Below are 27,248 nucleotides of genomic sequence, written 5' to 3'. Positions count from 1 at the left end.
ATGTCCTGTAGTAGATAAAACTTGGATATCATCACTGAACAGCTGTTGGTTCAGCATCTGCACCTGAAACGTGGCTAATCCCCACTCACAATATCACATCTCAGCTGTTTGATGAAACAGCAAAATGCTTGGTAGCAATAGCTAATCAGTGAACATTAATCACTAACATTATTTAACTGATATGTATTCTTACAGTGTAACACTATTCAGCACCAAACAATGAAAGGAACATCCTTAAGCCAATTAAATTCAAGTGACTGGAAGCAATTATACCTATATTTCAAATGGAGGTCAATCTCATTTTTTTTCTTTCTTGCCACATTGTATAGAGTAATTTGCAGAATTCATGCACCTTAGAATATCCTCTCTTATTTCATAGTTTAATTTATGTTACAACACAGGTATATAAGCATTGACTGTGTTGTTAGTATCCCATTTCAGATAATAAAAAGCTACTTTCTATGTTGAAATGACTTCTCAAAGCTGTGGATGGGATTTGAAATTAAACCTGTGGGTTTTATGTCGCTCAAACAAACAAATGGCTTTCCTTTCAAGAGTGACATGTTTGGAGACGGCTGGCAACTACGTGGAAAACATGTAAAGCTGGAAAAAAAAATGTGAACTAACTCAAGAAGTCAGATTCGTCCATAAATGCGATAATTGTGTTTTCTGTAGACAGATTACTCTCTCCATAATAACTAAGGTCTGTTACACAAATAATATAATTATTTCAATTAACGATGAAGTGTACTTGGTTTGAGATAAGATTAGCTTTGTTTTCCTTGGATTCCTTTTGTTGGCATTACTTATAAATTTATAAAATTTACTAATAGTTTCCTTGTCTATTCAAAAGCACATTGGCAGCATAGAAATGTGAAAAACAGATATTACAGTTTGAGGATTGTATTTAATTTGGTAAAGGAAACCTAAGATATCAAATATTTCATATATAATTTTGTAATAGGCATTTTATAGAATAAGTTTATATATTTATAAGTACATTTTGATCTTCTTTTTTCCTATAAGGTAACCAATGTACTTAAAGTTCAAATCATTTGCTCACATAATCCCTAAAAATAAATCAGATCTGGCCAGTATTGTGGTATAGCTGGTAAAGCTACCACCTGTAATGCTGGCATCCCATATGGGTGCCTATTTCAGTCTTAGTTGCTCTACTTTAATCCAACTCCCTGCTGATGGTCTGTGGCAAAGCAACAGAAGATGACTGTTTTGTTTGGGCCCCTGCCGTGGTAGACCTGGTTGATACTCCTGGCTCCTGGCATTGGCCTGGCCCAGGCTACTTGCTGAAGTCATTTGGACAGTGAAAAAACAGATGGGAAAACTTTCTCTCTCCCTGATCCCCAATAACTCTAACCATCATATAGATATATAAACCTTTTTATAAGATTTACAGTGGAAAATAAGATAAATAAGGACTGTAAAAACAGCATATCAAAAATCTCTTTATTGAAACCAGTTAATGTGGCCTTAACCATACATCAGTATCAAGGGCTGTGTTAAGTCTAGGGTTTCTATATTACCTCCAAGATAAAATCTGAGTTATTTTTGTTTCAAGATACTAGTTAAAGATTTATATTTCCTAGAAAAGAAACCGAGGACTTTGCAATTCACAGTAAAAGCAGTGGCCAAATACCAGCATGTTGCTCATGCCACTTCCATATGCTCTGCTTCCACAAAATGTATCAGCACTGACACAAAGGACAAAGGATGGATGCCTGTGCCTATGGGTTGTATGAAAAGAAGTTACAGACCTTGAGCCACTCACACAAGCCTATTGTCTAGGGTGAAGCATTCCCTAATCTCTCAGAATTGCTTACTACAAGCCCTATCTGGAGAAACCACCCAGATAAAGCAGAATGCTACCTTAATTTTTACACTCCAAAGAATCCACAGGGTTGCTTAGGGCCACTGCAGAATGCTTTTTGCAAAAGTGAGCATCCCTCAGCATTTTTCAGAATGAGACCCACTCACCTAAAGGACTGGAAGTTTTGCCATTAGCCATAAAATTATATATAACGACTCTCGGAATGAGCTAAGGAAATCCTGTATCCCTTTCAAAAACCTCCAGTTGGCGATGATACAAGTGCTGCACCGATCCAGACACTGGCCACCACAGGAATTCTGGGAAGGTGAAAAGTGCCATAATTGTATTGCTACTTCAGAAAGATCACCTAAGGCATTATATGGGGAGCTCACCAGAATTGAACAAGACAGAAGACAAAACCTAGGACTCTTAAAACAATCCTGTTAAGTGACTATGTGTTGACCCTAACTAACACAAGCTTAGATATGGAAGATGAGCTCAGAGAAGAGTGCTGGGCTAGGGCATATTAATGGTAAAAACTTTCAGATAAGAACATGAGAAGAGAGTGTTCTTGGGTGGTTAAAAGCTGTGTTTCAGAGATTCTCTGGGGGGTCAGCACAATGACTCAACAGGCTAATTTTCCACGTGCAAACACTGACATCCCATATGGGTGCCAGTTGGTGTTCTGGCTGCTGTACTTCTGATCAAGCTCTCTGCTTGTGGCCTGGGAGAGCAGCAGAGAATGGTCCAAGCCCTTGAAATCCTGCACTCAAGTGGGAGACTCAGAAAAATTCCAGACTTCTGGTTTCAGATTGGCTCAGCCCTAACAAATTGCGGCCATTTGGGGAATGAACCAGCAGAGGGAAGATCTCTCTCTCTCTCTCTCTCTCTCTCTCTCTCTCTCTGGGTGTGTGTTTACTTCTCTGGAAATTTGCCTTTCCTGTAAAAACAAAGAAATTTTTAAAAAAGAGAGAGATTTTCTGATTTTACTATTTATATACAACAGGACTTGACTCAGATATATCAAGATGAAAAAAGCAGCATTCTATAGATGATTTGCAAAGTAATAATAAAATTTACATCATGCTAAATTAAGATTTGCTGGGGTTATTTACTTGTACATCAAGTCTCTCTCAAACAAACATATACTGCCACTACAACTGCCACCACTAATATTGAACACACTGTGGTGAATTCTAGGGTCTACTTTACACTTTTAATTCTTGGCAAAAAAAAAAAAAATCTTAGTCAAAAATAACACACAAACAAAAAGCAACATTCTTGAGACCAAATACTAGCCATTATGACGTTCTTACCAGTGGGGTGTGATTCAAGCAAATGGTTTAAAACTATTTACATTGTAAATCACATTTTAAAATCTATTAGGAGGAAGAAAGAGTAAAATATAAGTTGTCTGCTCTTACTTTTATATCTCAAATTGCAACTACCAGTTATCAATGAGTAAAAAGTGCCCAGCAGAGAAGGAAATCAGAGTTCACACGACCAATGGATGATAAAGGAGAAGCATAACCTCACTCTTGGTCAGCATTTCAGTTAAGGGAGTAGTACAAATCATCTCAGAGCAAGAATATTATCCATTTCTTCTGTCTGATATGACTATTTTGCCAGAAATAATAGCTCTCAGGGCAAATACAGGATGTTTAGAAAGCCGGCAAGGGTATAAAACTGGAATTATTTCGGTGAATTTCATTTTAAAACCTTGGGCTCTCAGAATGTGCCTGGATAATTAGCATATCTTTCATATACAAACAGAGCCAGGTGTCATGCTCCTACCTGATTGCAGGTGTTGATGTCTATGCCCCCCTTCAAATATTCCACTACTTTGTCCAGGTTGCCGGCTCTGGCAGCACGTAGGAAGCTTGCATTGCTGTCAGACTGTGAGGGAAAGGAAAGAGTTTTAGCAAAAATTATTGATTAGAGAAAATAAAAGCCCATCAAATGCCAAAAGACAATATTTGCACTGTAAATCAGAATAGCTTTAGTTAGAAAACTTTCAAAAGTGAAATTAAAGCATTAAACTTCACCATCTTCTAAAGAGTGTTTGGAGGATAATAAGTCAGTGGAAGATAAGATCTGCTACAATGGAGATTGCAAAGAACCATGACAACGAAAATCATTGTTTCTGCTTGATTCCAAGTGCTTGGCCACGTTGAAAGCTGAACTTACACCACCTGAATATAGCTCTGTTAGACATTCTTGTCAATATAAGTATTTGAATGGTTTGATCTAGAGGTTAATGTCTAATCATGAACATATTGAAAACAAAGAAATCAAAATTGCTTTTCTTATATTACTTTTGCTTTTCAGATGAGTCTGAAGATTTTCATGGACTCCTTGGCAATCATCAGTGCTCATCATTAGGGAAAACAGAAAACTCCCAGGATATTCTGAGTACCAGTTCACAAGTGTAGACTGAGCTGATAAAAAAATTTGTACTCAGTGATTTGGGGAAAACACAATTAAATTTAAACCAGTTGATACAACTCCAGGCCAAATTCTTCATAAAGACGCCAGCTCTGGTTAGATGCAGCTGTTTCATTTTCCTAACTTCCCAAGGTGCTTTCAGAATCTGATCATGGGTGGACCAATGAAAAGTCCTGAGATTGCTCCAGAGATATGACAGCCACACAGCCCCCTCCCACACTTATTTAAACCTCAACAAAATAATAGATCCCAAAACAGTTTCATAAGAGTTGCAATTTTGCTTGTGATAAGACATCTGACTAAATAGAAAATAGGAGCATGAAGAACAGCATCAAACGCCAATTAGGAAGTGAGATCCAGGTTGAATGATTCTTACTCAAACATGCTCCTCATGGTGTTATGCTGCCTCCTCTGTTGAAGAATGCACTTGGCAGGGATCCTGGCAAACTCCGTGGGAGCTATTTATTACCGTCTTTGTTGATGTGGAAAGATGGAAATGGAAGTATTTTCTCTGGGAGTTTCAAATATGGAGTTACTTGCATACTGCTAACATGATTTACACATGGGAAGACTAAAAACACTAGGACAAAATTACCTCACTGGCTTAGATGTCTACAAATACCACAATGGCTTGTATTTTTAAACACACACACACACACACACACACGGATGATTTATCAGGAGTTGAAAGATACCACTGAAATCTGGACATCCAAAATTTCCAATCTGATTCTTTATAAATGTATCACGGTATGACTAATATTATCACACTGCTCTTCCTGTTCCCCACCCCACTACAATTCCTCGCTCATCGTGCTTCCTAAAATCTGTGCCTTTGGCACAGTGCCCTAAGTATATCTGCAATACTGCAGTCACTGATTTGTGACTCATTTTAAAATGCCTGTTCTATGACATTACTTTGCTGTTTGCAGCAAATGTTAAATTCCAGGAGGATTTTCCATCATCTGGTTTCTTGTCACAGTACCTCAGAGTAAAACAATACTATGCATTCTGTTAGGTCAGTATTTCAAAGAAAACTATCTCATCCTATATAAAGGGTTTGGCAGTGACTTTATATTTATCTATAGTTACCTTGCACAAAAACAAATAAAATAGTCATAAATATGTAAATATATGTTATACAAACATAATTCATATAAATATATTAATACACAAAATACATTTCTATATAAACTGCCAAAAATAGAAGAATATTACTCCTGCATATACAATTTCCCCCAAAAGAAATATTTATGCCATAAGTTCTTCTGAAAGTTGGTGCTTTGAAGTACTTACAATTTTTTATGAAGCTAATAATCCTAGGAAACATTTATTGAGTTCTACTGTGGACTACTGATAGAGCAAAGGGAACCATCCACTTTGTGTCATACATGCACTGGTTCTACAAAGAACAAACTACTGTCATGGTCATTTAAGGCATAAGAAAAAAATTCAGAAAATTTGTAAGGTCACACATTTATTTAGTGGGAGATCAAAAATTTAATCCAATTTTATCAGACCCAGAGCCATGTATTATCTGTGATTTTACTCCTAATATGTCAAAGCAGATGCTAATACAGATTCCTACTCTATATGTTCTTGGATAATTTCATTTGTGATCATCAGAGTGTGCCCTTCATCTATATATCTGGTATTTGTTAAACAGGATGCCTCAACTAGAGAGGAAATTCTTGGCTGTCATCCATATGTTACGCAAATCCATACATAATGCACTAGAAAAAGTTAAGAGTGAACTTGAGCTAAACAGAAACCTAGTCACTTGGGAACGAGGACGGAGGTGGTCAAGTACACACTACATAAAAACCTACATGTCTAATCTGATTACACTCAGCAAAAGACCAGATGACTGTACTGTTCCTATAATGAAAAGCATTTCATAAGGAAGTACAGCATGAGAACAAACTGAACCCCAAGGGAAGAAGAGATATCTAGAGACACCACTGTGCAAGCTGGAGAAAAACAGAAGAAACCTTCCTTGAACTCTCTGCATATTGGGCATGATATCGAGAATGGCTTTTGCTGTTACATAATCGTATTGGGCATGATATGAAGAAGGGCTTCTGCTGTTTCATAATCACAGGAAGTTTTCCTAACTGGTCCTCTCTCTTCCAAATCAGACTTTGAAAAAGTAGATGTAAGTCAAAGAGTTACAGTATATTCCTGGAATTTTAGCAAACAGTATTCTGAGTGTTCTAGAACGGCTGATTCCAATGGAAATATAATATCTGAGTCTGCCCACTAGAGACCTCTTCAGCAGTTGAGTCATGGCAGACTTTGATAAAATTAGACTCTTCTAGAACGCCTTTAAGGGTTTAGTTTTCCCAGAGTGAGAAAATGTATTAAATTGAAGTATTATAAAATCTTTCCACAATGTGCATTTCAAGGACAGAATTTAGATGAGGTTTCAAAATTTATGCACAGATATTGACATCACTGAAGGTCAATGCATATTCTTGCCTGAAAATATGGATGAAGGGACTTCAAAAAGTCCTTGGAAAATGGAATCTTAAAATGATTAGTGCAATGGGGGAGGGGTCTTTTAAAAACTCCTAGAAAATGTGTATAAGGGAAAAAAATATACATGGACTTTTAAAATCTTTGTACCAAAATAAACTAGACTTTCAATTTCATTTTTTTCCACAAAATTTGCATAGTCCTCCCATTTTCTTCTCCCCGTTTCACTTAAACACAGGCGTATGCTACCCACAATGAGGTCAATCTGTGATTAAAGCTCTTGAGACGAGAGCTTTGGATAAATAGTAGTTAGTCACGTTATCTTTAATCAATAAAGAGATGAGAGAGAATTCAAAGACTCATAGAGAGAGGTGCAGCGGTTCTCACTATTCTATATTTTCCTGGGTCAGGGTAAGAGTGATAAAACCAAGCATAAGTAGGAGGAAAGGCATGCTTTCCAATTCGATGATTTTCTTCACTAAACCAAGAGACAAGAGTAACTCCTCTGGGATAAAGTCTCAGATAAGCATAAAACTAACTGTTCTATTCTGCTGTTTTGTGTCCCCTGGACCCTCATATCCTAAAACCCACTGCACTTAATACCTAGAAAGTCCGAGTCTGGGTAAGGAATTCAAATGCTGAATCCCACGTTTTAACCTCACGTAGGGGCATATGATTAACACTTATCCTCTTTACAAACCTAATGTAACATCTCTTGCCAAGAAATAAAAATTTCCTCTTGAATTCTTCTTGATACAGTCCTGTATTTTTTTAAAATCTAAATATCAGAAAAACAGAACTTTCTTAGCACCCAGCAGGGTGACCATGAATACACAGAGGAATTTACATTCAGACAGCCATGTGCTGTCCTGAAGAAGTGCTCCCTCAAAGATTCTGAAGCAAGCTCATGGGGTCCATTTTTTTTTTTTTGATTCTGTGCTTACATTTCAATAGTAGTTTGAAAAGAAAAATACAAACTTATTAAAGATCATCTAGATGGCTACTCTATAACTGATTACAAACTATACATATTTTAATTTTCATATAACCATTATGTGTATTTCTGTTTATAACTCAGTGAATAACAAATAAAACCTTCTGAAACATGTTAACAAAGATCTACAGGACATACTGATTAAATGTATTTGTCATACTTAGTTACATGAAATCAAATTTAGAAACAGACTTTCTGAGATGCTATATTTTTAGAATTAAACTCAATATTCTAATTTATTTTCTTTTCAACTTTTAAAACAATTTTTGAGAAAAAGACTGGTGGCATAGCAAGAATGGCCACCTCCTGTGGTGGTGGCATCCCAAATGAGCACTAGTTCATTTCCTGGCCATTCCACTTCTAATACAATCCCATGTTAATAGCGTCGGAAAATCTGTGGAAGACGGTCTAAGTATTTGGATCCCTATCACCCAAATGCAAATCCTGGAAGAAGTTCCTGGTTCCTGGCTTTGGCCCAGACAAGCCTCAGACATTGGAACCATCTGGGGAGTGAACCAGAAAATGAAAGCTTTTTCTCTCTATCCCCTCTCTGTAATTCTTTCAAACAAATAAATAAATCTATTTATAAAAGCAAAAAAAAAAAAATAAGGTTTATTTGAGAGGCATAGACACAGACAATTAGCCGAGTCCCTAGCCACTGAATTTACTTCACAAATGCATTTTAACTATGAGTCCTAAACACTAGGCAAACCACCTGAAACCATGATTCAGTTGTATTTAATTTTTAAGGATTTATATTTATTTACCTGAAAGGCAGAGTGATAAATAGTCTGAGAAAAAGAGAGACAAAAGAAAGGATTTCCAACTGTTTCATCAAGCCTCAAATAGCCACAACTTCTGAGACTTGGCCAGGCTGAAAGCAAGAGCCCAGATGCAAGACTTGGCTGAGTCTCCTATGTGGGCAGAGGGGGTTAAAGTACTAGAGCCACCAACTGTTACCTTCCCAAGCACATTAACAGAACCGGTACAGAAATGGAGCAGCTGGGACTCAAACCAACACTCCATTCCTGATACGTCTGACTCAGATGTCGTTGCTGGGGACATTTGGGGAGATAAATCAGTGGATGAAAATATCGTCTATTTGTCTCTCTTGCCTTTCTTTGTCACTCTGCTTTTGAAATAAATAAATAAATCTTTAAATAGATCAATGCCCTTGGAAGAGCTGCTAGAAAGATTCATCTGATGGTCTGAAGGTGTTTAACTTAAACACAGGTGCAGAAGTCACTACATTTGTTTTCTAATTGTAGTTTTTCTTATAACACATAAATGCAAAACAACAGAAAATCAAATTACAGATATATATATACATATATATACACACACACAACCTTCATTAAACATAAATTATGTTAGCAGCTCTGATTTCCCAAACATCTAAGTCATGACAGTGAGTGACAATACTCTGAGGTGTATTGGTATAACGGAACATCAGAGCTGGGTGTGGTCTATCTCCAATAATGAAGACTCTACCAGGCACCCTCTCTGCGATATCTTGAAGGTGATTACCTAAATATTTAGGCTTTCCTTAAGGGAATACTGGATTATTTAACCAATTCAGCTCTTTTAGTAGTTTAACTGGTTCTTATTGTCTTGCTGAAAGCCAACACCGGGGGCAATCTAAACCTGAATGTTGGATATACTACAGTTTGTAAAGAATCCTTCTAGCTGCCTTCCTACAGTGAAAACACATAAGTGATAGAAAGCACCTCACATCACAAAATCTATGGATCATTTCTATTCAGCTACAGTCACTTACAAATGTGTAAATGTGAACATTCTAGTTCAAGCATGGCAATTAACCCACATTTTTAATGTCATCCATTGGTTCTGTAGATTGCTACTAAATGAAAATTACTGATGGGTACTCTGATAGTCACAGAATTGATGTAACTTCCCCAGAGTATTTTTTAATTCAGTGATCGATTTGTTACAAAAAATGGTTCAGACATAAAAGTAAACTTTGTAAAAAAGGCACCACAAATTTAGGTGTTTACATTTTTACTTTTAAAATGTTTTTAAGGGGGCTCAGTGGCATGGCCTGGTGGCTAAGGTCCTCGCCTTGATCCCATGTGGCCGCCAGTTCTAATCCCGGCAGCTCCACTTCCTCTCTATCTCTCCTCCTCTTGGTGTGTCTGACTTTGTAATAAAAATAAAATAAATCTTTAAAAAAATGTTATTAAGGGACCCACATTGTGAGATAATGAATTAAAACACCACCTGGGATGTCATTATCCCATATGGTTGTCAGCTCTCTGATCCAACTATCCCCTAATGCATTTCATAAAGCAGTAGAAGATGAGCCAAGTCTTTGGGCTCCTGTACCAGTGTGGAAGACATTATCCTGTTCTTGGGTCCTGAATTCAGAGTGGCCTAGTCCAATCTGGCTGTGGCAACCCTTTGAGAAGTAAACCAGAATTTGAGAAATCAATCTCTTGCCCTCTAATTAATGTCTTGTGTGTATGTGTGTATGTGTGTATTATGCCTTTTGTGTATATATTATGTATATAATTGTGTATATATTTGTATATAAATTGTATAATTGTATATATAATTGTATATATACATACGTGTGTATATGTTTTTGTATATTTTATATATATAAATAATACATATATTTATATTTTATATTTTATATATATTTTATATACATATATTTTATATGTATATATTTATATATATTTATATATGTATATTTATATTTATATATATTTTATATACATATATTTATATATTTATATTTTATACATAAAATATAAATATATACGTAAAAATCCTATAAAGCAATCTGAACAATGCATGGGCTTAATTAAATAAATTCTGCCTGAATATCTTAAGCAATTATCTCTTTGTTAGATGGTCATTTGAAAGTTCATTTTTATGTAAAAACAAATATTTTCTCTTCATGTGCAATCATACTTTGATACTGATTTTTCACTAAAATGGTAGATAAATTATTTCATTCATTAATGCCTTCCCTAAGGAAAAAGTAACTACATACCAATTCTACAGCAATAATGTTATTTTTCAATGTTATTGCAAAATTCATAAGTCCTTTTGCGATTATTATACTTCATAAGAGATTGATGCATTATCCAGCACTGAGAAGAGAAATGAAAGAATCATAGTTTTAGGCAACATTAACAGGTGCCACAAACACACAGTGCTGAGCAGAAAAAGTCAGGCATGCACATAGACTGCTTTTTAGTTCGGTCATCAGAAACCAAAAAGTGGCAAATTCCAATGTTATAAATAATAAGAGTGGTTAGAATTGTGGGAAGTGTTCTAAACTTACGTGCTGGCTCCAAATGCTGTTAAGCAGGTGTATACATTTATGAGAAAAAGTAAAAAAAAAAAATCAAACAAAAAAAAACCTTTCAATGCATGCCTCTTTCTAAATGTGTGCTCTAATGAAAGGGTTTTTTTTTATAAAAAATGAATTTAAAGATAAATTGTTTCTACCTTATACAATAATAACAAAAAATCACAAGAGTAATGTGTGTTGTAATGAAAAGTTTCTTACAAAACATAACGGACCTAAAAAATAAGTTATTCCTACTTGTACAATAATAACAAAATTTTCCAAACAGTAAATCCAATTGGAAACTGGATCTGAGTACTAGCAAGAGCAGTATATTTTTTCTCACAGCAGAGGGGAAGCTTTTCTAGTGCTGAATATTTATATTGTGCAAGAATTTTAGTGAAAAGTGAGTCTGCATATATTTAATGTACTGTGCAATGCAAGAGATGACACTAAATACTACCACTAAACACACACAATTTTATTTTTCAATTCAAAAGGTTTCTTAAGGGTCAAGCTCCAGAGCAATCTATTATTAGTTGCTCTGAAATTCACTGAGACTTTCTAATTATAGAAACTACATGATCCTATTGGTCATACTGGAAATGTACTCTTCAGTTAGCATGAGAGAAGCTGCTTCTACTTTTCCTTTCCTTTATACATATTATATTATTAATAGTACTATGTTGGTATTCAAAATGTTTAGTGTAAATGCTAGACTATTAGATCAAATTCAGAGATTATGGTTGCTCAGTATTCAGGGATAAACAAGTGAAGTTGTCAGAGGCAATTTAATGCATTAAATAATTTCTGGACACTGGTTTTCCTGGGGCAATCATTTTTCCGGAAATTTGTACCAACATATTAATATTATGATAATTGTATTCTTTCTTTCTGAATCATTACCATATGAACACAGAAAATCAAAACAAGTAGGAACAAAAACCAAAAACTAGAGAGTTGTGATTTGCATTCAGCAAATGTATATCTCCCAGGGTAGAAAGTGCTCCTATGAGTGTATAATATACATGTTAATTTTTTAAAAAGTATTAAACAGATCAAGTTGGTATTTTGTGACACACCAGAAATGTGACTGGAAAATTGATTTTATTTTGCTGACATTAGTTTGGCTTCATAAAATAAATCTATAATGAGACTCCTACTTCAACATTTATAACAATGAGATCACTGAAACTTTCACTAAGATCGGAGCTTTAGAAAAAATAAACAGAAGCTTATTCAGGTGCTTATGATTCTATCAGATTCTCATTAAATTTTACAGTAAATTTAAAATTTTAGCAACTTTTTATAAGATAGAGAAGCAAGAAGTCTCAATTTCTTGGATGTGAGATAGGAAGACTTCAAAATAGTTGATAAACTCAGAAACATCATCACCAAGAACATGTCAACATTTCCTGAATTTAAGTAGCAACATAAGTTTGTAAATGGAGAGAGCTGTGATTCATTGTGCAACATTTTCCAATTCTAATAAGCAAACTAGATAAATAAGGAAAGTATTTTTCCTGAAGTTATAAGCCAAATGCACAACTTGATGTCAATTTTAAACTTACAGCAGAGAACATTTCAGTTCAACGCTTCAGATTTGGAGTAGGTGTTATGGCACCACAGGGAAAGTTACCACTTGGAATGCCCTAATCCATGTCACGGTGCCTCCCTAATGTCTCACCTCTGCTTCTAATCCATTTTCTTATTGATGCATCTCGGACACAGCTGAAGATCAACCTATTACTTGAGCCTCTGACGTGCACACAGGAAACCCAACTAGAGTTTCTGCCTCCTGGGTTTGGCCTCATCCAGCCACACCTGTTGTGGACATTTGGCCAGTGAGCTAGTAGACAAAAGATATTTGTCTGTCTCAATCTTTTTTCGTCACCTATCCTCTCAAATTAATTAATAAATCATTTAAAAAGCTTTAAGTTTGTGCAGAACATAAGCTATACTCTGGGAGGCCCGAGTTACCTAAGCAGATTTTAAGACACTACTGCTTCAGTTTGGTAAGCATCTTAATGATAGCTTTAATAATTAAACCAACAGGAGTTAATCCTTCTAAAAACAAAATCATTATTTTTCAGAAAATAACATGTTATATAGAAGAATCAGATTCTCCCACTTTCACTATGATTTTTTCTTGGCCATAAAGACATCTTGGATCATGGTTTAATTCCACATGCAACTCCAAATAATATTGCTCCAGTGGATATATTTTAAAGCTCTGCTTACTCTTTGGTGTTCAAAATACTGACTATAACAAGACAAGCATAACATGATAGAACCCCCATGTGAAATGCATGGCTTCTCATAATATTCTCTAATCATTTCAATATCTAAAGTAACAATGAATCTGAATTTCACATGCCAACAGTAAAAATAATGAAAACTTAGATCTCCACATTGAAAATTTGATGGTATTTATGTATCATATCTGTGAACAACAGAATTCTGAACAGTTCTCAATTGTTGCTTTAGGATCTTCAATTGGTATTAAATGTAAAATAAGGAAACAATTATCTGTATGGTAATTCATATCTTAGATCTAATGTGCTTCACTAGCAAATAACTGAATGCCTCTTTAAAAGTGTTCCACCATTATGTTAAATTCAACATGCACTAGATGAATGTAGGCTAAATCTCAGATAACCATATAAAATTTATATACACACAAATCTCCAAAGGAATTTTGTTTCACATAATCATTGGCCATATTAAGAAGTGGTTGATAGGAGCCAGCATCATGGCATAGTAAGTAATGCCACTTTCCACAGTGCTGGCATCCCACATTGGCATCAGCTCAAGTCCAAGCTGTTCCACTTACAATCCAGACCGTATCTCCGCTACCGTGCCTAGGAAAGCAGAAGGAGATGGTTCAAGTACTTGTGTCCCTGAACTCACATGGCAGACCTGGAAGAAGTTCCTGGCCTCTGGCTTTGGCCCAACCACTGGCTCTTGAGGCCATTTTGCGAGTGGGCCATTGGATGGAAGATCGTTCTCTGACTAACCTCTCTCTCTCTAACTCTGCCTTTGAAATAAATAAAATAAACCTTTTAAAAAAAGACAGAGTTGGTTTATAAATGCCAACTGTAATAACATTTGGATCAGAGTTTTAAAAAAAGAGCCTTTGAAATCCTTCAGTTACAATGTAAATTTAATTCTTTCTTTAAGAAATATTCTCTACATAAAACACTTTCTATTCCTTGACTAATCAGTCCTAAAACATTACAAGGCATTTGAGGAAAAGATATATTAAAGTCCATCCCTCTGTAATAATTTAAGGATTAGGATAAATGGACCTAAATTAAGTTTTAGTCTCTCTTTAAGGCTTTTAGGACTGTCAGGAAATGGAAAAGTAAATCCCAACGAAGTGAAAATATCTTTCATCAAGTCTTTATTATGCCAGGCATCCTACAGTGTTAATTTACTGTTGTGCCCTGGAGTTAGGCGAGGGCTGCACTTTCTTCCCATCAGTCTGGTTTTCTTTTTTGGAGACCATCTGCTCTGAAGCAGGCAACCCTCATTCCAAAGCAGCTCCAAGACATGGAATAAATGAGATGCTAGTTGCACCCCACAGACTATGCACTGACATGAGGATTGCTTCTTTAGCATTGAGTATGGAAAATTCGAGAAATAAAAGTTTCAAAATGGTTTATAATACTAATTACTATCTTGAAAACAACTTGCCTATAAGAGTATTTTTCTATTGCAATTCATTTTCTTGCACTATCGATGTAGTATGGCTCATTAAGATGGAAACATGGAAAATGAGATGGTATGGTTTCTACAATCTATCATGCATCTGTAAATTTCAGTCATAGTGATTTTTCTAGGAGATATAGTATAATTACAGCTTTATAACCATGCAAAGTGATGGCCTGCAATTTAAATACATTTATGCTGTTTTCTGAAAAAAAAAAGGCACATCAGTCACGCAACTAGAAATCTCTATTGTCATTTTTAAGCACAAAAGTTCAGCAATATTAATCACTATTAATATAATCAATATCATCACTCCAGATAACACAGAAATTCAAATTCATTATTTGCTGAAAGCATTTATTATCCCAAGTGATATTTTAACTTTCTGCTATTAACAGATAACAACAATTCTGTGCCATCCTTAAAGCTTGTTTTTTTTTCAAAAATCTTTATAATTACTAGCTGTCAGGAATTTGATCTGTATAACTTGCTGATTATTAGAAATCCTGTATATGTCTCAAGTTCTTCATGAAACTGTTATTAACTCCAGCTGGAAGATGCTAAGAGTCCATCTTTCCAACATACATATATTTTTTAAGAGCAATTCACTAACTTCATTCTTTTTTTTTCTTTTTTTTTTAAATCTATTTTATTGTGTTGTTGTTGACAATCTTTACATAGCTAAATACAGTTAAAGAAAGAAAAAGAAAAAAAAAAGGTTCAGGGGGATAGGGAAGTGGGTAATACTATTATGTCCATATTGTTTCCATCATGTATCTGAGGTAAAGGGGGATATTGAGGGAGAAGCCCCACCCGGTTTCCCGCCCACCCCAAGTCCTGGATGTGGGGCATGCTCTGAGATATGTGCTCGAGTGGTGTTAATAGTTCTCCAGTTATGAATCGCTGCCAGTTTCGCTCGATGAGGTCGTCCACTGACTGATATGGTCCATCATAAAGTCTCCGTTTGCCCCATATTTGGCTGCCAACATATAGCTGAGATGAATGATTGATCTGCTCTGTCTTCTGTCTTTTCTTGGTTAGACTTCTGAGTCCAGCAGTTCGATTGGGGAGATCTCCAAAGAAACTTTGAGGTATTCCCAGACTAGTTTCTTGTATGTTCTAGCAAGCACAGGGCCCGGCACAGTCCATCACCCCGATCAGCTGGTGGTTGCAATTGCTGGGTTGGTTCTGTTTTCAGTCCCGAGTTGCACTGGAACCAATGGGTGTTGCAGTCCAGTCTGGTTCTGCCCAGCACGTACTCGGCCCTCACACAAACCAGTGGGAGCTGCAGCCTAGTCGGGGCAACCCACAATAACCCCCACCAGGCCCGCCCCCTACCCTGGTTTGCCAGTATGTGTAGCAGAAGACCAGTCTGTCCCCCATCCCATTTGGCTCTGGCACTTGTCAATGGGTATTAAAGCTTAGTTCTATCTAACCAACTCAACCATCCAGCCCTCACGGGTGTTGTTGAGTGCCTCTCTATCTAGCCACCTCAGCCCCCGTCCTAGTTTTCATGCCCTCCCACGGGAATAGTGACCCAAAAAGGGGGAACCCACTTTTTCCCTCCCAGGTCTCTCTGTCCCGGTTTATGCACTCTTTAGGTGGTTCTGTGATTTGACTTGACAGAATTAGTCCCCAGTGCCAGCTTCTGCGGCTATGCCCAAACATCCCTCACCCACTCTAATTTATGCTTGCACCAGCAGGAATAATCAGCCCAGCCTGGCTTTTCCCTGATCTAGTCCACATGCAGCGTACAGGTGATGTAGCCTTGCATAGTCTAGTCTGTCTCTATCCCAGCCCACGCTCTCCATTGGGAGTAGCTGTCTGGTGAGGGAACCAGCCCCTTAATCCCCCCGCCAGTTCTGCCCCTCCCTTCCTTCCTGGATCTCACGTGTGCTGGTTGGGTGCTGCATTCATATCTAGTACAGGCAACCACGCCCTGGCATTCCATAATGTGTACTGGTTTTGTCGCGACCAAACCCGGCTCATCCCACACTCTGATCTGGTGATCGGATTTGCCAGTGGGTGACATGAACTGATTTAGCCTGGTCTGCTCCTGACCCATGCTGAATGTGTGCTAGTGGGAAACTTCCCATGGCCTATTCTGGACTGTTTCCTATCATGCTTCTTGTGCTTACCTGCAGGGACTGTGTCCTGCCAGAGGAGTTGCCCAGGCTCCTCCATCAGAACCCCTCCCAATGCCAGATTTTGCGCATGCCAGGGGGTCCTTGAGCCAACCCAACTCAGTTCACCTCCTGTCCTAGCAGGAACAGTGGCTTTTCCTGGCTGGCTTTCACCCCATTCTGGTTCTTGTTGTTGGATGTTTCAGCCCGGCCATGGCTCGTCCATACCCACATACAGCTCACGCATGGCTCAGAAGGGGGTTGAGATCCAGCCTAGTCAGTCCCACATCTACCCTCTGGTTCTCCATGACACCAGATGGTGTTGGGGTCTGAACTGGCCTGGTGCATCCAATCCCAGCCCACACTAGTGCCTCGGGTGACTACAACTGTTTCCTAGATAGAATGCAGCTCCAATTCTAGCACATATGCCCCTTGGTGGGAACCTCAACCTAGTTAGGGTGTCCCGTTACCTCCCCGATTGGGCTTGTTCCTAGCTGTAAATCATGCACCTGCCCGTGGTTGCTCTGAGGACCAGTAGGTGCAAGAGCCTAGCTCGGTATGACCTGTGCTCCATGCTGGTTTCTAGTTTTGCTTGTAGACAAAGGTTTGCTCAGTCCTGCCCAGTACATTACGTTCCATTACCAATTTACACATTTTGGAGCTACTATGCCCTGCTTGTCCGACCCCCAGATCTGGACGACGTGTTCACCAGCGAGAGCTATGACTCGCCAGGGGAGCTTCCCAAGTACCTCCACTTGATCCACTCCCAAACCCAGTTTACATACATGCCATTGGTTTTTAGGCCAGTGCCCGGTGTACTCTGGCCTCCCATTTGGCCTTGTATGAGCTGGTGAATGTTGCAGCCCGGCCCACCCCACAGCCTATTCAGGGTGCACATTTGGGTGCTGCTGCCTTGCCCAGTCCAGTCTATGGCGGATCCCTTTACCTGTGATTGATGGCAGGCTCCTTGGTCACACCTAGCTTAGTCCATAACCACCTAAACTTTAGGTTTATCAGTGGGGCTAAACTTTCTACAGGGTGTGGCCCACACATCCTGCACAGAGTCCACCCCAGGATAAGGTTCTAGAGTGCTAGTTAAAATTATGGACCTGCCTAATGTGACCAGTCTCCTGAACCAACATCATGTCAGGCAAAAAAATATCCTGCTAGACAAGCCGGGGCTTATCTTTTGCATTATAGGTGTTCAAAGCTCAGCATTATTGAGTGATTAGAAGTTCTCCAAAAGAAGAGTTACTGGCATTGGGAATCTTTAGGATTGACTCAGAACCCAGAAACAGTGGGGTCACCCTAGAGCTATCTAAACAGCGATTTGGACATCCATTACCCCAGAGCTCCCCGGCCGGGCGGCCAGCAGGCAGAGCCTGGCACCACATGGTGCACTGGCCGCCCTGGGTGAGGCCGAGGACTCGTTCAGTGCCTTGCGGCAGTGTCTTTGGCGTGAGCCCCCAGCATTGGGTCCGACCCGGCAGGGGCACCCCCCACAGCCGCCACACTGTGAGGAGCGGCAGTTGCCCCCAAACCCAAGCCCGAACCCCACCCAAACTCACCTAGCTGCCCACTAACTTCATTCTTCAAAGTAGGTGAATCCCAAAAGAGAATACACAACTTCCAGCCTCTTTTGTACAGTTCTGGCAATGTACTAAGTATAAACAATGAACTTGAGAAGTTAAAATTCCAATTCTAGTAAGCCAGTATTATATCAATATAATATGTAAAACTATTTTTGCATCCATTTTCTCACCCTCATCTTGCCACACAACACTGTCAACAAACTTCATAATGTCAAATTAAAAAAAAAAACTTAAGAATGCTTAATATGTATACCGTATTAGAAATTACTCAGACACATGGAATTATTTAGATGAAAGTATGAGGCTCTATTGATGTGCCAACCTAAATGTATAGCTATTGGAAAATCATTGGTATTAACTTAGAAAAAAAGAAAAAGAAAATTAGCTGAACAAAGGGTTATTTTAAGAAGAGTTAAAACATGTTAATCAGTCCTTAACAGTTATCTCTTTGAGAATCAGACACCAATTTTAGAAGCACAAACTGTGTTCCAGACACTGTATTAGATATTAAGGACTGAATGTACAAAAAATAATCATGATCCTTTTTTCTGAAACATCTGAAAAAAAAAAAACAGTAACTTCACTAGGTTCCATAATTTAGAATGGCACAAAACAGACCCAGGAAAGTTCATTTACAGGCAATTGTCTAAGCAAAAGATTAAAAGAAGAAAATGCCATATGTTTTCTGTGATGTAAGGCAACCTTCATGTAAAGTACAAAATAAAAATTCAAGTAATTAAATATACACCATATACATATATTCTCATAGATGAACTGTTTAACGAAGACTAGCTTATCCGAAAGTAAAGATATGTTGCAGCAGTCACCTTTACTCCCAGATTAAAGTAGGACTCCCAAGGAAACATTTGCGGTACATACACCTTTGCGGTATAAAACTAGAGTTTTTATCTTTGCCTATACATACCATGCCATGATACAATCAAATAGCAGAAAGTTGAATTTGTAACAGTTACTAAGAGGCTATGCTACTGTGATAATACGGGGGAAATAGTGAGAGGGAAAGACTGGGAGGCGCAGAAGGAGTAATTCCTATTCCTACAACATTGTATCATGGAAAATAATAATAATTTTAAAAATAACATAGTGGGGAAAACATAGAAAAAAGCCTTCAACTACAATATGATCCTAAATTTAAATTTGGATAAAGGGGATCCAGGAAAATTCATTTAAAGGCAGTCATCTAAGCAAAAGATACTTGTTTTACAAGATCACTTTACTATGTATACATATAGATACAGAATAAGCTCAGAATAAAGGGAGTAAAGTATTGGACAAGGATTCCTTGCAATATCAGGTGAAAAACATAGCCAGCACAGGAATTAGCAGGTGCAATGTCAAAGAAATACCAAAAAACATGGTTTTCGGGAAACTCAGTAGCCCAGCATGCATGAATTACAAAGATCATGTTGGAAACAGAAAAGAACTGAAATTTTCAAGTCAATCAGAGCCCAGACCATGGATATTCTGATTGCCATAATATGATTGAGGGTGACTATGAAGGTGGGGAGACAGTAAAAAACAAGCTCAGAATGCTATTTTGAAATGACCACACTAGTAACATACAGGAGCATGGGGTAACAGACTGTTCAACATGAGACTATTATAGTAATTCTGGTGAGCGAAACACTTCTCAGAAGGCCAGAATTTTGATATTACAGAGCTGATGTTTTGCCATAAGAGCACAACTGCCCAACTGAAATGTTTATTCTTGACGGATGTGATCTGTTGCAACATTCTAAATTTACTCTTGTGCTTTGAAATTAACTGTCAGCAATGGTTTTAGTTTTTTAATTCTAACTCATTACAAGGCATAGGATTTATGTAATTTTACAATGAAATATAAAAAGTAAAAATGGAATATTGACTTTAAAAATATGTATATGAATAAGTATAGTTCATCGCCAATGGCAGTGGAAAAAGGATTAGCAAATTGAAGATTCACAGCTGGCATTTCTCTCTAAAATTTCAACTTACACTACACAATCTCTCTGTTGGAACTCAGTCAATAAAACCATTCTAGTTATTATGGCATTTCAAGGAATATCTGATCTTCTGAGTCAGTTTTCCAAGCAAAATCTTTACTTGCTGAGGTAAGAATAGTGTGATCAAAGGGAATTTTGATAAGTAAGAAATTCCTAATTTTAAATGGTTAAAAACAACCCGGAGGAGGCTCCTGATTCTTCAGATCAGCTCAGCTCTGGCTGTGACAGCCACTTGGGGAGTGAAATAGCGAACAGAGGAGCTTTTTCTTGGTCTTCACTTCTCTGTGGAAATCTGCCTTTCGGATAAAAACAAATGAATCATTAAAAAAAACTGACCAAAAACAAAAGCAAAATTAACTCATCTCATGGGACTGGCTGTGGTTAAAACGCTTCAGACACTCTCTCAAGGAAAAATCATGCGTAAGCTGGACTTGTGAGAAATAGAGAATCTTCATGCCTTTTCTTGTTTGACTTGTACAGGAATTTGTATTAAGTGGATCCTGTGGATTTACTACCAGAAGCATGGAGGTTGGTTTCCTCAAGACATTGTACCCTCAGGTTTGAAAATATCCCTTTTGCTTGGGGTCCCAGAACACTCTGAGCATAAAAAAAAAACCTCATAAATATTTGTTGGCTATGACTTGTAAACATATTGTTGCACCAGGTGTTATGCTCAGCTGTAGAGGTTTCCAGTTTACTTGTTTGCACGACTATCTCTGCAGTTGATCTGGCCCTGAGGGGTTGACAGAGTCAACATCTCACTCATTTTTGTGTCTCCACTGACAGCACATCGTTTGACACAGAGCAGACCAGCAAATCAAACAAGTACAAATGGAAGAAATTCAGCAGAATGAAGTTGGTTGAACAGGCTTATGAAGCAGCACTGATCAAGATAAGTATGAATTAAACCAGTAAAAAAAAGTTTAGTAAACAACTTAAATAACTGCAGATTCACAAAACTTTGCCATTTGGTTTCAAGCTTTGATTAGTAAAACTTGGCATGTTGTTAATTCACCTGGAACTTCTTACTTGAAACTAAAATTGTTAACTTTAAAGATTGCTCTAATCATACCTTTGGATATCCACAATGAACCCATGTAATGCTTAACACTTAACACTTAAAGCTTAAGTGTTGATGAGTGTAGACTGATAATGGGTGACGTTTATCTGGGTCATCATCTTACAGTTGAAGTCATGGAGAACGACTGTAGTTTGCAACAGATGTGGTTACACTAGATCTGCAGCCCAACATTCTCTGACTTTAATCTATTAACAGACAACTGGCAACTGTGCCATCAGTAAAGAAATGAATATTTAGTTGATGCTAACTACACAGTACTTTGAAATAACAAACTATAATTTTTTTAAAAGACTAAAATATAACATACTTTATTATTGTTGTTAAATAGATTATTCAGAGAGGAGAAGAAGTGCTCATTGCTCTGGATTTTTTGGACGTAGAAGACATAGTAATATATCCAGTAGTTACAGTAAAACTAATTTTAAAATAAATCACTGGTATATTTAATTATTATGAAATAAGCACAGAAAAGGGAGGCTGTCTTCTTTTAAAATTATCACTACTCAGCCATTAAAAGGAATGAAGTTCTACCATTTGCAACCAAATGGTCCCAACTTGAGACCATTACGATCAGTGTAATAAGTCAGTCACAAAAGGACAAATATCATGTGTTCTCTCTGATATAAGACAACCTTGTTGTAAAATACAAGATCAATAGCCCTTTCAACACTGTGCTACATCTTAGGAGTTTTAATATTTTTGTTTTTATTTTCATTCATTCAAAAAAGGTGTTTTTTTCTTATTAATTTCATCACTGATTCAGGTCACACAGTAGCATCACTTGCTTCAAGAAGGCTTTTGATTTTCTTTTTCATTTCTTCAGCGACATAGCGGTCATTCAGTAACATGTTATTTAACTTCATGTTGCTGTTAACTTTCTACTTTTTGTTCCTGTTGTTGATTACATTTTGTGGCTTTTTATTTAAGGGGAAGTATAGTAACTGTGTAACAGAAACCATCATATCCAGATGTGAAGATACAATACACTATGCATCTTTAATTCCAAATCAAAAATGGACTCCCAATGAAACTGATAAATATATCTTGACAACAGGATGCTGGACTCTCTGCCATTGTCCATACCTACAATGCCAGGATACACTTAAATAGCAGAATCATGGACTCTTGACTGTTTATGAAGGAACGTACAAATGATATAGGGGAAATCAGAGGCAAGGGTAGAGATTTTTGGAGGGGGTAAGGGAAATCACAGAGCCTAATGAATTGTATTATAACAATAAATTTTTAAAAACAAGAAAAAATTATCACATCTATAAAATATACGTCATTCAGATCATAGAGGACCTCTTTACTTTTTTTTCTATAATCATATTCTAATATCTATAGTGTGCCATAAACCTGTGTCTATGCTTGTGTGTACCTGCATGTACTATGGAAAGAAAAAAACAGAGATAAACAGAGATGTTGCCATATGTCTAATATCAATACCAAAATTTTAATCATTTGATGATGAAAACCATGTTTTGTAATTCTGTGAGTTGTCAAAACAGAGTTTGGTGCCTGAAATATGTCAATAAAGATAATTATGATGATAATAAAACTATCAGAAGAAAACTGCCATATTTTTAATCTTATATAAAACTTACAACAGGTAATATATATACATATATTATATGGATTTTAATTGATCTAAAATGAAACAAAGAAGAATATCAAAGTAATTTTTTTCACAGAATCATATTTCAGCCTCTGGATTTTTCTTCACTGATAATATCTTTTTATTGATACAATTATATATTAGTATTAATCAAGTAAAGTAGATCTACAAAGTATTAGCCTACCCAAAGCCTTCCATTGTAATAGGTTGTATCAGGTAAAAGATTATATGTGTTTTGTTCACACATACTATATTTTTTTCTATCATATTATATTTTGAGATAAATTCTTGCAAAAAAGCACATTGAACAAGTCAGTTTTTCATTGCTGTATATTCAAAACAGTTTTGGTTCTTTTTCCTATTCCTTTATCACTCCCTTTTGTTGTTGTTGTTGTTTGTTTTATTTTGTTTTGTTTTACAGGCAGAGAGAGAGAAAGAGCTCTCATCCTTTGGGTCACTCTCCAGGTAGCAGAAGCCAAGGCAGTGCCAGAGCTTAGGGCTAGAAACTCAACCCAAATCTTCCAAGTGAGTGGAAGAAATCAAATTGGTCAGTCATCGCTGTTGTCTTCCAGCCTGAGTCAGGTGCTGGAGCTGGGCCTCAAACCCAAGTACTCTAATATTGGATGCACAAATATTAACTGTTAGGCTAAGTGCTCAGCCCTCCCCAATTCTGAGGATTTCTTGTTCAAATTTGTTTAATATCTCTTATGCAATACATACTGTATCATGCTGCAGAGCAGGTTATACCATTTATCAAATTACCTCTATGTGTCATTTATATTTACTTTTTCTTGTGAGTCATCTATCTACACATGAAACTGCAACATTCAATTTGCTTTTGCTAGCATACACTTGAGCCACTCAATTAGACTGATAATTATTTGAAGGAATGAATATCTTGCGCTTTTGGTATTTCCTCTCTTACTATCTATTTAAATTGCAACAGCTAACCTCACAACATGCCAAATGCCTTCTTAATCTTATCTAATCCTCATAAGTTTCCCAGCAGAGGCTTAGTGAGGTCAATTCATTTATTCCTGGATTTGGGGGCAGTAGGAGGCAGAACTGAGGCTGGCACCTGATGAGTCTTCCTGGAATCACAATTCATCTCACTTCTCCAGTGTCCTCCAAAGTATTAAGTGCCTTTTCACATTTAAGTGACATAAATGAGCAGCTGTTGCTTTTTGCCCCTGGGGTGAAGCAACTCAGGCCATGTTCCTAGATTTATGCTCATATTCTGATCTCTGTTGTTGCCAATTCTCTTCCTTGTGTTAGGGGACAGGGCCTGATGTTTGAGCCATATAGCACTGACATATCCGGAATACCAAGATATCTTTTCTTTAATAGTGCTTACTCAAGCATTGTGTTTTTTAAGAGTATGGTTGTATAATTTCAAAACAGTATTGTCCACTATATTCAGCAGATAATCCTACAGAAAGTCTCTATCATAATCATCACTGTTAACATGGAAAGAAAAAAGTGTTTTACAAGCTCCACAGCAACGCTCAACTTCAAAGACAGCATTTGTTCCTCTGTTTCTAAAATGGCATGTAGAATTTTACTAGATCACACTGACATATTTCTCTGAGTGGGATTTAAACCTGGCCTGCTTCCAAGAGGAATGAAACCACTCTTAGCTGTTCTTAATTAATCACCACACCTGCTGTTTAAATGTTGATTGCACCTTTAAGAAATGACAATAGTAAAACTTCTTTTCCCAGCAAAAAGTAGTAGCAACGCAGCCATAAGTTCTCCCCTCCAAAAAGCCAAATTCACTAGATAAATGTGGAATATTAAATGAAATTATTTGGGATCTAAAGATATTTTGAATGTGTATTTTATAAAAAAGTTATTGTTTTATAGAAGCATTTGTGCAAAACTATATATTTCTACCATATTTCACATTGTTTTTGCTTTTACTATGTCTCTTGAAAAGGATAGGGAGATTATTGGATCACTGCCTATGAGTACATAGTCATATATATTCTCACAGAATACTTGAAAAGTTAATAGAAAACAATTATGATTGGCAGTCATAATTCCATTACCCAAACTCAACATTAAATATTTTGATGTTTCCTTCTAAAATTTTCCCATATATACATTATACATGCATACATATTAACACTTTTAGGAAGCTCAGATAATCATGTTGTACTTTCAAACAATAACATTACAAAATAAGTATTACCTATGTTATTCATAAATTTTGAAAAATATTTAAAATCTCATGTAACACTTCACAGATTCATTGACTAATCCTTTTAGCTTTCTCCAGTCATACACAGAGGGGCAATTTATTTGGTTTGCATAATTTTTTTAAACAATGCTATGACAAAAAATGTTGTACGTAAGTCTTATCCCACCTTGATTGTTCATTTTGCTTCAACTCCCAGGATGGGACAAACATGTCAGAGAATGTAGCACACTGATGCACAGTACACACATTTTGAAACTGACCTTGATAGTGTAAATCTCCCTGCTTGTGAAGAACCTGTTTCCATCCAGTCATAGACTCAACAACCCTGTTCATGATAGATGTGGATTGCAGCTTTGCTTTGTTTTCATTTTCTTAAGAATTTGAGAACCCAGACATTACTTACTGTCTAACAGATCTGGTTTTTTTTAGCCTGTTGACCTGTTCAGAGTTTCAAATATATTTTTTATTTTTAAAATCTTCACACAGAATAAAATTTTTTCAATTTTTGCAAGTTTCCCACTTGTTTGTACAAATTAAAACATCTCCTATTGAATCTTATAGCATTGTTTTTATCCTAATTTCCTTGTACGTTAATATACGATTTCCTTTTTAATTTACAATTTTACCATACAATCTCCTTGTATATTAAAAATAAAAATCCTTTGTCTTCCATTTAACTCTTTAAATTTCCTGAATTTATTTGGTGAGGGCCAAAATAAGTCTTACTTGAAACCTTTTCTCTAAGTGTTAAAAATCATATAGCCTATTTTTAATGCTCTCTCTCGCTCCTTTTTCACATTTCTCTGTCTTTAAAGAATCAGCACAATACAATGAGCTTAGAGGTACTGCTCTAACTCTTTCTAGCAGTTAGCATGAGATGTGTGACCTTGAGGCAACTACTGAACTCTACTAAGTCTAGATTTACTTGTATAGGTTTATGCAGATTAAAATAGGTATTGAATATTAGGCCATAGCAGAGTGTACTGGAATAATAGGTACCCAATAAAGGTAGATTTTATTTTCTTAAAGCTTAGTTATCTTGATTTTATTTGAAAGGAAGAGTGGAAGAGGGAAAGGGAGAGAAAATGGAAGGAGAGAAAGAAAGAGGCAGAAATGAACACTTGATAGTTCACTTTCATTCTGTTAAATTAAATTTGGCATAAAGCTGCCTCTATCCTATAAATTCCTTCTGTAGGTGATTTTGACCCCTAATTTTCAATGTACAATTTACAATGGTAATATGCCAAATTAAGACAATATTCTAATTATAAATAGCCGAGTCTCAACCAATTACAGTAACTGAGTTTTGGCCATTCACAGGTACACATTGATCAAACCATGTCCATTTAGCCAAATGACTTATCACATCATGCCCAAAGTAGACAAATGCTGAGCTTTTCTGTATGTCATTTCCTTTTACCTTCTATAAATACTGCCTGTCTGCATTGCTGGGCAAAGCTCACTGAATCCGCTCCTGGTTCTGAATTCTACTCAATTTATAAATCATTCGTTCCTTCTACAAACTGCTAAACTTATTTTTAAGTGTTTTCTCCTAACAGTTGATGTGATAGGAACCTTTATTGAACAAGGACAGAATAATTTAACTAGTCATCTCTCATGTGCACCATTACTTTTTATGCACAAGAGTGGAATTCAGGCAGCACATGGTACTGGCCCTTCAGTGTCAAGGAAGGATCAGATCATTCAGAACATTCTTGCTCTTCAATCTGCCTATTTGATAGTCAAATGAAATTATAGTGTTTCAAATTTGAGGACATATTTTTATGTCATAGTAGCTTTTCAAACAGATTTTTTGATGAGGTTGATAAGATTAAATAATAAATAATGAGGCTTTATGTAGG

At 36.7% G+C, this 27,248-nt stretch overlaps 1 protein-coding gene across 1 annotated transcript in view; it reads right to left on the bottom strand.

Annotated features, from left to right (window-relative positions):
- ANK2 (ankyrin 2) overlaps positions 1–27,248 on the bottom strand; it is a 216,415-nt gene that overhangs the window by 177,561 nt on the left and 11,606 nt on the right. The window contains exon 2 of the mRNA XM_058666952.1: positions 3,620–3,721. Within this exon, the coding sequence (XP_058522935.1) occupies positions 3,620–3,721 (102 nt within the window). The remainder of the gene's footprint in view (positions 1–3,619; positions 3,722–27,248) is intronic.

Source organism: Ochotona princeps, chromosome 7 (genome assembly GCF_030435755.1).
Source record: "Ochotona princeps isolate mOchPri1 chromosome 7, mOchPri1.hap1, whole genome shotgun sequence".
NCBI classification, from domain to species: Eukaryota; Metazoa; Chordata; class Mammalia; order Lagomorpha; family Ochotonidae; genus Ochotona; species Ochotona princeps.
Note: the sequence above shows the minus strand (reverse complement) of the source record. Positions and strands in the feature narration are given on the sequence as shown.